Raw genomic sequence first — 10795 nt, 5'->3', positions numbered from 1 at the left:
AGACAAGTGGAGGGGAGGAGGGAGAGCCGTGCGAGGCGGGGAAGCGTGCAAGTCGGGTCCCACGGACATCGCGTCCACAACGGCGCGTTAAGCGGCGAGAGGCACATGCGAGAGTCTGTGCGCGCTCAGGAGAGCCCACGCGGATGTCAGCAAAGACGGAGAGTCCATTTCTAGGGAAGCCGGTTTTGGGGGTTGTACAGGAAGGAGGGCACAAAGACAGGGTAGCGCGCTATGCAGGAATTGTATGGCTGCTGGAGATTGGTGTGAAGATGAACTGAGACCGATGACGTGCAGAGCAGTGTCTCAGAGCTCTGCGCAAACAGAAGAGTTGGCAGCACCGAGTCAGCTCGGGAGCGAGGACGAGACGGTCAGAGGACGAGAGTGAAGAAGAGACCGACCATCTGGAGAGAGTTCGCCCGCCGACTGCGACTCCCATGCGCTCATCTCGGCCTCGCTCGCGCCCGGCGTCGCGACCTCGTCAAAGTAGAACGCAGCCACCGAGCGAGGCGTGCGCGGCGTGCGCGGCAGCCGCGCAGTCGAGCCGACGCTCCAGATGAAGTAGGCGACGAGGCTGTCACGCAGGAACAAGGAAGAAGAGCAGGAAGAGGAAAAGGAGGAGAAACGGAAGGGATGACGAGAAGGGGAGCACGACACGATCCGATCGAAGTCAGCTTGCGCCGCAACCAAAGACGAGAGCATACATGCGCACCCGGTCCATCCCGTCTGGTGCGACGCGCCGAGACCCTTGCCCGTGTCGGCATGGAAGAACTCGTGGAAGGGGACGTAGTCGCGGAAGTGCGGGTCCTTGTTGAGCACTTCGCTGCCGCCGTTGCACGCGCGGTTGCCCTCGTGGTCACGCGCAAAGAGGTTGATGACGCGGTGCTGAATCTCCTCGGCGACTTGAGCTGGGTTCTCGGCGAGACGTCAGTCCAACGAACCCGACGAGGAGGCATTTAGAACGGACCAAGGTGCATCATGTCGCCGCTGCCGGTCGGGCACTCGATCTTGAAGTTGTTGCCATAGTACTGGTAGAAGCGCTGGAGCGACTCGATGATAAGGAACGTGGTCGCGAGCCAGATCGGGCCGCGCCAGTTCGAGTTGCCGCCGAACATGCCAGAGTGCGAGTCGCCCGGCCAGTAGTGCACGCTGAACTCCTCGCCATTGACCTCCATGCCCCACGGGTGCTCGCGGTGCCAGCGGGAGAGCCTGTTGACAAGTCAAATCTGAGCACGAGAAGAACGCCACAGCAGTGGAACTGACGTACGAGCGGATGCCGTGGTCACTGAGGAACTCGTTCTCGTCAAGCATACGCTCAAGAATGCGGCGAAGACGGTCCTCGCTCGCGAGCGCGAGCAGGCGACGATCGCCCTTACCGCCGACTGGCAAAGACGATTCCGTCAGTCTCGTACGGCCAGTGCTTCATCGCGGCGAGCAACGCACGAGACATGTTGGCGATGTTGCGCTTCGAGATGCTCGAACGGTTCTCGATGAACCACTCCATGCGCTTCTTGAAGCCCGGGAACTTCTTGATCGTCGAAGGCTCGAGCGTGAGGGTCGCGTAGAGCGGAATGAGTCCGACGAGCGAGCGAATGGGAAGCTGCTGGACCTGCTCGGGACCCCACGTGATCTGCAAGGCGAGGCGGCGTCAGCATCTGCTGCAGAAGAGTGGAGAGGGAGGACAGTACCGCGTCGAAGTAGAAGCCCTCCTCGTCGTTCCAGAGCGAGACCTCACCGTCCTGTCCATCGCGGAACGTCATAGCGTCCGCGATGAACAGGAAGTGCTCGAAGAACTTGCTGGCGATGTCTTCGTAGACCGGGTTGTGCTTGGCGAGCTCGAGCGCGATGTTGAGCATGGTCAGCGCATAGAAGCCCATCCAGCCCGTGCCGTCAGCCTGGCGCATCGTTCCTCCAGTAGGAAGACGCTCCGAGCGGTTGAAAGGCGAGATGTTGTCGAGGCCGAGGAAGCCGCCCTCGAAGACGTTCTGGCCCTCGGCGTCCTTGCGGTTGACCCACCTGCGAGTCCCCTTGTCAGCCTTGCCCGCTTTCTACCAGCTACAGAGGTGACTAGAATGTACCAGGTAAAGTTGATCAGGAGCTTCTGGAAGACACGCTCGAGGAAGGGAATGTCCTCGCGGCCGTGCATCTTGCGCTCGAGCTTGAAGACACGGAACGTAGCCCTGCAGAGTCATCACGTCAGCACTGTCTCAAGCTTCACAGGAAGCCTGATGGCCGTACCAGGCGTGGACGGGCGGGTTGACGTCGCTGAAGTTCCACTCGTAGGCCGGGAGGGCGCCGTCAGGCTTCATGTACCACTCGCGAGTCATAATGTCGAGCTGCTTCTTGGCGTACGCCGGGTCGATCATGGCGAGCGGGATGCAGTGGAAGGCCTGTGTCGACCGATCCGGTCAGTCAGGCGGGCGGCCGCGAAGCGAGGCGGGAAAGACGCACCGAGTCCCAGATGGCAAAGAAGGGGTACTCCCACTTGTCGGGCATCGAGATGACATCCTCAATGTGGAGGTGCTTCCAGTCGCGGTTGCGCACCCACTTGCGCTCGGGCGGCGGTGCGGGCTGGCCGGGGTCGCCCTCGAGCCACTCCTTCTGAATGAACATGTAGAACTGCTTTGTCCTGCGGGAATGATCGACTCAACACTCGGTCAAGCTGAGCGAAGCAAGGCACACGTACCAGAGCATGCCCGAGAGCGCCTGGCGCATGACGTTGCGCAAGTCGTCGCTGAGCGCGCCCGAATTGAAGCGCGAGTAAAACTCGTCCGAGTCCATGCGGCGCTCCTCGACGACGACGTCGAAGCTCTCCTCGTCGTTGATGGCAGCATCCTCCTCGGGCGTGCGCGGCGTGAGCTTGACACGGACAACGGCGCAGCCGCCGTTGCCCGGCACGTCGCGGAAGACGTAGTGCGCGCCGACCTTGGTGCCGCGCTTCTCCGGGTTGACAAAGTTGCGCGCGTCCTCGGGACGCGGTGTCGCCGTGCCGTCGGCCGTTGCGTCCGAGTCGTAGCCGTCGCCATTCTGCTGCGACTCCTCTCCCTCCTTCCCGGCGACCGACGGGCGGTGCGACGGAATGATGTGGTCGTGGAAGGCGTCCTTGGTGTACGGCACGGCGTTCTGGCCGCCGTAGAGGCGCTCAAAGTTCGTGTCGTTGTCCGTGAACAGAAGCTCGGGCGTGACGACGTCGTCAACGAAGACCGTCTCGTGCTGCTCCTTGCGGCCGCGAGGTCCGATGGGCGCCGGCGACGAGTTGGCGTAGAAGTAGTAGCGGCCGAGGTCCTTGTGGTCGGCCTGGACCGCGCCCTCGCCGATCTGCTGCAGCGAAGGCATGTCCTTGCCCGTGGGGCGCTCCTTCGGCCACGACCACGTGTTGCGGAACCAGAGCTGCGGAATGAGGTGCAGCGTCGCCTCCTCGGGGCCGCGGTTGTAGGCCGTGATGCGAACCGAGACGCCGTCGGCATTGTCCTCGTCCTTGGCGTACTGCAGGACGGGAGAATGACTTCAGCACAACCTCTGAAGCGGCGGATAGACTACCGCGCACCTCGATGAAGACGTCCCAGTAGCGGTTGTCGTCGAAAGCATCGGTGTCGGTGATCTCGAACTCGCCGACGTCGCGGCCGCGGTTGGTCGACTCGCGCACGAGCTGCTCGTAAGGGTACGGGCGCTGCGGGTACTTGTAGAGCATCTTCATGTATGAGTGCGTCGGGGTCGAGTCGAGGTACCAGTAAAGCTCCTTGACATCCTCGCCGTGGTTGCCCTGGTGGCCCGTCGTGCCGAACATGCGCTCCTTGAGAATCGGGTCGACGCCGTTCCACATGCCGAGCGAGAAGCACAGACGGCCGTGGTTGTCGGACATGCCGCCGATGCCGTCCTCGCCCCAGCGGTAGGCGCGCGAGCGGGCGTGCTCGTGCGGGAAGTGCGTCCAGGCATCGCCGTTCGCCGAATAGTCCTCGCGAACCGTGGCCTGCGAGCATATGCATTGTCAGGTCCAGCGTTATGGAACGGTACAAAGAGCTGGAACGCACCCACTGGCGCTCGGAAACGTAGGGTCCCCAGCGCTTCCAGTGCTTCTCCTTGCGCTCATCCTCGTCGAGGCGCTGCTCCTCGATCGACTTCCACTTGTCAAATTCGAAGCCGTCGGTCTGCTTGATGCCGGGAGTCGGGAACGGATGGCTCGTAGCCTCGACGCTGCGGAGGCTCGACATGCTCGGCGAGCGCGGCTTCTGCGAGCTGCCGTTCGCGGGCTTGTTCGGGCTGCGGCCGTACGGGAGCTTGCCCGGGTGCGTGTACGCCGACATGGACGGGTTGCGGTTGCGCAGCATCGAGCGCTGCACCGACTCGGGGTCGGGGAAATTGGACGGAAGCGTCGCGCGGATGTTCTCGTGAGCTTGCTGCGAGTTGCGGGACGAAGGCTGCGGCTTGGTCGAGGCACCGCCCACGGCATGGTCGCGCGCCTTGACATCACCCGAGGACGTCCTCTTTGCGGGCTCAGGGCGACTCTGCGGGGAGCTGTCATCCGAATCGTCGGCATCGACAAAGTCGTTGGCCTGGCCGTGGCGCTCGACGCCGCCCTCGTAGCCTTGGTCGTCGCTAGTACGGCGGCTGCTCTTGACGGTGCCGCTGCGACCCAGCGGACGCTGTGCGGAGCTGGTGGTGATAGGTGGGGTGACGCCAGGCGGGGTCATGTCGTTCGGGATAGGAGCGGCCGTGGCATTGAGGTTTGGCGCGCAAGCCTCGCGTGGAATCGACGACTGCTTGAGCGGAACTTGACCTGCAGGCTGCGTCGAGTTCGGCGAGTGGGCGGCCGAGATGTCGAGCGAGAGCGCGGGTGCGTTGGCATTGCTCATCCTGCGCGCCGAGAAGGACGCGGGCGGTCCGGTGTGGGTGAGGGGAACGGGCGGCGGCTTGTTGGAGCTCGGCGCCATGCTGAAGAGAGCGAGCAGCGAGACGAGCGAGAGAGAGACGAGGATCAAGGCAAGGCCGACCCGATCGAGAATCGAGGCGGGGGGGTCGCCAGACACGTGTGGGCACAAGACAACAGGCAGCGAGAGATCACGCAAGCTGTCGTGTGAGCAAGTCGTGCGATCTAAAGACGCAGACAAGCGCGAGCACGCGCGCGAGCGAGAGCAGGAGGAGCAGCTCGCCGTGACGGCGACGGGCGATCGAAGGGACCCCAGCATGGAGCCACCGAGCCGACCGGAGTGATAGCTACCAAGCGCGAGCAGTTGTGCGAGCGGACCGTTGCCGCGACATGAGCAAAGCCAGGAATGCGACGGATGGAGGAGCGAAGAAAGCAACGCTCGAACGAGGACGGAGCGGAACGCCGCAGATGAGGCGACGTTGCCTTTGTCCGAGTCGTTCCATAGTAGAAGCTTGACGCTGCTGCACCATCGTACGCATCGGAAGTCGTCTGGCGCACCAGGAGGTCCAGTAGGCAGAGCGTGCGCGAACAATACACAACACGAACTCGATACGTTCACCTTCTCAAGTTGAAAGTGCGGCGACGATCCACCTTGCACCTTCATGGCATTCATTCTAAGCAGCGTCGGGTTTACCACCAGACTCAACGCTACTTGCAGGGGCGCGCTGTGGAACGGCAGCGGTGGACAGCCGCCGTCGAGCGAGTTGCCGCTTGACCCCCTTTGGACCGCTGTTCGAGCCCTTGACAATCGGCAGCGATGATCAGGAGGTTCTATAGAGACAGTTCTGGATTTCTCCGTTGCGAGCAAGAGCCGAGCGCGGATACAGTTGATCCCGCCACACGCGCGACTATGGTGCTTCGAGAGAAGGCGAACAGACACCATCGTGTTCGACAAAGCAGCGTGGCAGAGGCATGCAGGGGAACCATAGCGAAACATAGCAAAGCATTGCGAAGCATTGCAGACGGAAGAGACGGATGGGCCACTGCCGTTTCGCACGCGTCGAGCAGCCAAGGCATCATCAGCCAGGTCCGCACGCAAGCAGGATTGTCAGGGCCATTCCCAAGCTTGCAGGCAGGGAGCCACAGAACGCTCTTCTGTGAATAGAACCGGATGCGCCGCCCACGCGACTTGGACGGAAGCACGCAGCACGGCAAAATGCAGCGCGACAAGCAGAAGACAAGGCACGGCGGGACGTGTGCGACTGACAAAGCGCCAACAAGTGTACAACACGTATATATAGTCAAAACGGAGGTACAGGGATGCTCTAGGTCATCGCATCGGGCAGAAGGGACGAAGTAAAGATGAGGGCCTCCCGCCGAGCAAGTCAGCCGCCGTCTATGCAGCGCTCCGGGTGGATCAACATGTCAGACTAGACCTGCTGCGCCGCAACAAACAATAGACAGGCAAGCGAGAGCGCAAGAGGCCACTTGACGCCATTGACGACGAGCACACCTAGTGCCGCCGCCACAAGTGCGTTTCTTGAGTCGGGCTGTACGCCCCGGAAAGCTGCGTTGATACCCTCCTCAATCGGCAGAGAGGCCTGGATTGTACTGTTGACACATTCTTCGAAGTCGATGTCGCGCTCGGCGCCGGGCCACTTGTACGGCGGCGTGTCGATCGGCTCGGTGTAGTTGACGGTCGCGTCGAGATCAGTTGGGACATCATCAAAGAAGGCGTACAGCGCAAAGGAAGAAGAGCGGTAGAACCCGGCGACATTCTCCGGGTTGAGCGCCGGAAGGAGGGTGGTGTTGACGCCGTCGGGATAGGTGCCGTCGTTGTTGACCGCCGTAGGATCGACAACAGGTACAGCACTGCAGTCCTTGGCGACGGCGTCGGTGACGTTCCCAATCGAGTCTCGATCGCCGTACACCATGTATTGCGGCGCATCGGAAGGAGAGAGGCCGGGACGATTGAAGCTGGCAGACATGAGAGGACCTCCGGGGCGAGAGTCATTGTTCTGCGGGCCGTATTCGTCGTCGCGATAGTAGTTGGGGTGGTAGTAGAGCTAGATGAGGTGCAACGAGTGTCAGCGAGCTGCAATAGCTTGGCCAGCAATGAACATAGGCAGCTCGGAAGGCATCGGCGCCCAAAAAAGCTCTCGCGCCCACCACGCCCCTGGGCGCAGAGAAGAAAAGTAAGAACGTACCGGCCAGTAGCCAAAAGGAAAACCTAGCCCACCGACATAGCCGAAACCGAAGCCTGCCACTCCGCCAAGAGCACCTGCTCGTGCATAGCTGCCGTAGCCGCCACCATAGCCCCTTCCAGCGTAGATCTGTGAGCGCGGAAGGCCGCCAAATTGTCGTCCGGCGAAAGGTACGCCCTGCTGGACGATGCGAGGGGATCCTCCCCCCGGGCCAAACGGCGAGCGAGGGTATCCTGGCCTGCCCGTGCGCGAGATTCCGGATGCTGTGCACGAGTACAAAGCAGATCAGCGGGAGCATGCGACGAGGTCGAGTGGCAGGAAGGGAACCCACAACTCCCTCCGCTCGACGACCCGCCGCGATTGCGTCCCGCCGTGCCTCCTCTTCTTCCACCTCCGCGGAAGCCGCCCAGAGCTGTGGTGTACGTGTCAGGCGAGTGGCGCAGGTTCAGCTCGGGAGGAGGCACCGCAACGTACGCCTTCGCTTCTCGAGCAGGTACGCCAGGCTGACCATGTCTTCTCGCCCGGTGTTTACGGTGTGCTTGAAGGCAATGCAGACGAGTGAGTCTGCAAGCTTGAGTGCAGGCGGAAGAAGGGCGAGTGAAGGGCGGAGGCACCTTGGGCGGCGATGGCGTAGGGCTTCGAGGCGCGAGCGAGGCGGTGCAGCAGCCGACTTGCCTTCCGCCTTGCTTCCGGCTGGTCTTGTTCCCTTGTACGAGCTGTACTGCTACCTGCTGCTCTCCGAAGGTCCAAGACTGCACGGACCGCCGGTTGCTTCCCCCTCTTCGGGGGCGTCTGGCTTTCGGACGAGCGCGTCTTCTCATGCTGTGTCTGTCCCACATTGCTCGGCGCTGCTCTGAGATGTCGAGGCTCCGGTTTGACGGCATCGAGTGCGCCTAAGTCGCGTCTGTCCCGCTTGGAGTACCGCTGACCTCGGTCTGGCTCGCAGACTCCCCCGCCGGAGCCGAAGTCAGGCTCCGACGCCTCAACCGCGAGCGAAGCGCGAGGCTAGCGCGCCCGAGGCTACGACTGCTACGACTACCGAAGGCTCGCATCGTGCAGCTCTCAGTTCTGTCAAAGAAGAGGACGACGAACAGCTTGCACTGGGCGCCGATGCGGTCGTGGCCGATCAGGACGACAAGGCAAATGCGCAGGTTGCGATGTAAGGCGGATTTGCATACCCAATTCTTGCGTCAAGACTCATCTCGGGCTCGTGCAGTCACTCGGCAGGCTCTCGCGCGATCTCCTCTACACCCGACAGCGGATTCGCCGCTTCTGACAACGATGAACCTGCACGGTGCGCTTCCAGACGTGCGGGAGACTTCTTGGGTTGGGTGAGCCATATGCTGACGCCGTTGTTCTGCAGTAAGCGCCAGCGTACCGCATCAGAAGCGGCTCAGCCCGCTGCCGCTACTCCGGAGGCGGTCAAGTCCGAGGACGAGGACGTCAAGCCGACCGTGGCTGAAGGCGCTCCCGAGGTACATTGTATCGCTGCCTGTCTCTATAGACAGAGCTGACCTGCTTCGCAGACGCGCAAGTACGACCCACGGCCTGAATGGATGCACGTCCCCGGCTTCAACCTGTTCATGGTGTCCAAGTTCCCCGACATGCTCAAGACGAACAACGAGGGTGTGCGTCGCTGTAGTCGACTCGGCAACTTCAAGCGCGTCGACCTGTTCGGGCCTCCGCAAGAAACCGGCTGGAGCATTTATGATTACCAAGTTCGCCAGCACTTCCGGCCAGTGCTGCTACCGAGGACTAGCTCACGCCTTTGTTGTGCACACTGAACCTGTTCCTGGCGCTGTCAATCGCTATACGCGGCGGATCGTCTACGATCGCCGGACCAACGAACCGCTGTTTCAGAAGGGCACACGCCCCGCTGCTCACGAAGTCGACCGTCGCACCTACAACGGCCAGTACAACTTCGGCTATACTGGTGTCGGCAAGCCGTTTCTGAGCACAAATTCGCCTCGCATCGTCACGGACGAGGTCTATTCCACCTGGATGGGCACGAACGGCAACTATGAGTGCTACGGCATGTGCAAGGACGTCTGGTGCGGCCCCGCCCTTGACGGAGAGTTTGCGGCGCTCGACAACATCCCCGGCGGTCGCGAGACGCAGAAGGACGTCATTCATGGTTTCGTCGAATACCTCCGCAAGGGCAACCTCACCGAATACGCCAAGTACCTGTTCGACAACTACGTTGCCAGGCTCGACGACTCCAGCAACGCCGAAGAGTTCATCCTGGACAAGCGCCTCGAGATTCCGCGCGCCACACTGGAGCGCGAGATCGAACGTTCCCTGCGCGCAAATCGGGACTTGCCCGTGGGCTACGCGGTGGTTGTCTACGTCCGTCCGCCTGCTCAAGCCGAGCTTGCCGACGTCCTGCAGCTGCGCCAGCTGCGGCTTGACCAGGAGGCCGCCGAGGTCGACGTTGACGCCGCACGGGCCGCGCTGGCGCAAGCGGAGGATGACGAGGTCGCGCAGGCCGAGGAGCTGCTGGCGCGTGCAGAGGAGGAGCACGCTGCGGCAAGCACGGCTCTCAAGGAGGAGAAGGCTGTACGAAAGGCGGCGGCGAAAAAGGAGCAGAAGGAGTTCAGGAAGAGGCAGCGCGCGGAATTGGCCAAACTGCCAGCGGACAGGGCCGCACCCGCGCAGTCGGCAGCACCGAATGAGGGATCAGGTGCTGGAGACGAGTCTGCGCTTGAGGACGAGCGCGAGGAAGAGGACCAGGGGGATCTGACGGCGGACAGCGAACTTTCCGATGTCGACGAGGACTATGCGTAGCACATCTCGTGATCTGATAATATGTCACACAGTGCTGTGCTCGTAGCAAAGTGCAACACAGCCGTTGGGCGAGGAGCGAGAGGTGCTCGGTTTGGCTCGGAGTGGCACAGCGTCGAGTCGCTTAGTACTCGGCCTCCTCGCCATCGGCCTCGCTGTTGCCGGCCGCACGGTACAGAAGTCAGCTTGGCAGCGGGTCTAGCGTAGATAGTGCGAGACGTACGCTGCTACCTCTTCGTAATCTTTCTCAAGTGCAGCGAGGTCCTCGCGAGCCTCGGAGAACTCGCCGTCCTCCATCTGCAGGAGCGTCAGCGACGAAGTACAGGCGGTTTACCATGTGTTTTTGACGGCAAGTGGTGCCAATTGACAGTAATCAGTAGACGACGGACGGCGCACAATGCATAGAGCACAATGCAGGCGGGGAAACGGCGCCGAAGAGCAAGAAACGAAGGAGGGACAGGCCAGAGGCGCAAAGTGGACGGGGCCGGTTCAAGCGGGACACGCACGATGGTCACGACGCGCAGAATGATGCCAGGCATAGCGAAGGTCAAAGAGGCGAGGCGGACGAGCGAAATATGCAGGGGTAACGGGAAGGGTGGGTGGAAGGCAACCGTCAGCACTGCCGATTCTCGCGCTCGAGAGTGAAAGGGAAGCAGGTCCAAGACCCAGGACGCACGGCCTCGCCGAAGAACCAGTGCACAAAGGCACGCTTCGAGTACAGGAGGTCGAACTTGCGGTCGAGACGGCTCCACGCCGTCGGAATCGCGGTCGTGATCGAGAGCATGCAGAGCGAGCGCGAGACCCTCACGAGCCGCAGGCTGTCGCTACTGCTGTGCCGGCTAATGCTGAATATGAGGCTGCAGAGGGCGTCAGGACATCGTCGCTGCATGGAAGCGAGAAAAGGACATACACTGTTGTCCTTGAACACGTCTCTGTTAGCACTGGC

General features: G+C 61.9%; 4 protein-coding genes across 4 annotated transcripts; 1 reads left to right on the top strand and 3 right to left on the bottom strand.

Annotated features, from left to right (window-relative positions):
- Nucleotides 1-342: 342 nt before the first annotated feature.
- On the bottom strand, nucleotides 343-4928 carry JCM10292_007687 (uncharacterized protein; the record flags this gene model as incomplete). Its single annotated transcript, XM_076650296.1, has 12 exons — nucleotides 343-571; nucleotides 710-905; nucleotides 965-1206; nucleotides 1265-1379; nucleotides 1441-1627; nucleotides 1686-2013; nucleotides 2076-2177; nucleotides 2236-2387; nucleotides 2449-2626; nucleotides 2684-3483; nucleotides 3545-3967; nucleotides 4029-4928. The coding sequence occupies 12 exons, from the start codon at nucleotides 4926-4928 to the stop codon at nucleotides 343-345; spliced, it is 3852 nt and encodes a 1283-aa protein (XP_076504098.1).
- Nucleotides 4929-6294: 1366 nt separating this feature from the next.
- On the bottom strand, nucleotides 6295-7579 carry JCM10292_007686 (uncharacterized protein; the record flags this gene model as incomplete). Its single annotated transcript, XM_076650295.1, has 4 exons — nucleotides 6295-6930; nucleotides 7072-7331; nucleotides 7400-7480; nucleotides 7543-7579. 4 exons carry the CDS (start codon nucleotides 7577-7579, stop codon nucleotides 6295-6297), a joined length of 1014 nt encoding a protein of 337 aa, XP_076504097.1.
- Nucleotides 7580-7926: 347 nt separating this feature from the next.
- On the top strand, nucleotides 7927-9852 carry JCM10292_007685 (uncharacterized protein; the record flags this gene model as incomplete). The annotated part of the gene is made up of 6 exons (XM_076650294.1): nucleotides 7927-7955; nucleotides 8015-8227; nucleotides 8285-8362; nucleotides 8432-8543; nucleotides 8595-8696; nucleotides 8929-9852. 6 exons carry the CDS (start codon nucleotides 7927-7929, stop codon nucleotides 9850-9852), a joined length of 1458 nt encoding a protein of 485 aa, XP_076504096.1.
- Nucleotides 9853-9973: 121 nt separating this feature from the next.
- Nucleotides 9974-10633, bottom strand: JCM10292_007684 (uncharacterized protein; the record flags this gene model as incomplete). The annotated part of the gene is made up of 3 exons (XM_076650293.1): nucleotides 9974-10004; nucleotides 10073-10146; nucleotides 10526-10633. 3 exons carry the CDS (start codon nucleotides 10631-10633, stop codon nucleotides 9974-9976), a joined length of 213 nt encoding a protein of 70 aa, XP_076504095.1.
- Between the last annotated feature and the right edge of the window lie 162 nt (nucleotides 10634-10795).

This window comes from Rhodotorula paludigena (genome assembly GCF_050403205.1).
Source record: "Rhodotorula paludigena JCM10292 DNA, Rt_paludigena_JCM10292v1_ctg34, whole genome shotgun sequence".
Classification (NCBI taxonomy): domain Eukaryota; kingdom Fungi; phylum Basidiomycota; class Microbotryomycetes; order Sporidiobolales; family Sporidiobolaceae; genus Rhodotorula; species Rhodotorula paludigena.
The sequence above is the reverse complement of the archived record's forward strand: the minus strand, read 5'-3'. Positions and strand labels throughout refer to the sequence as shown.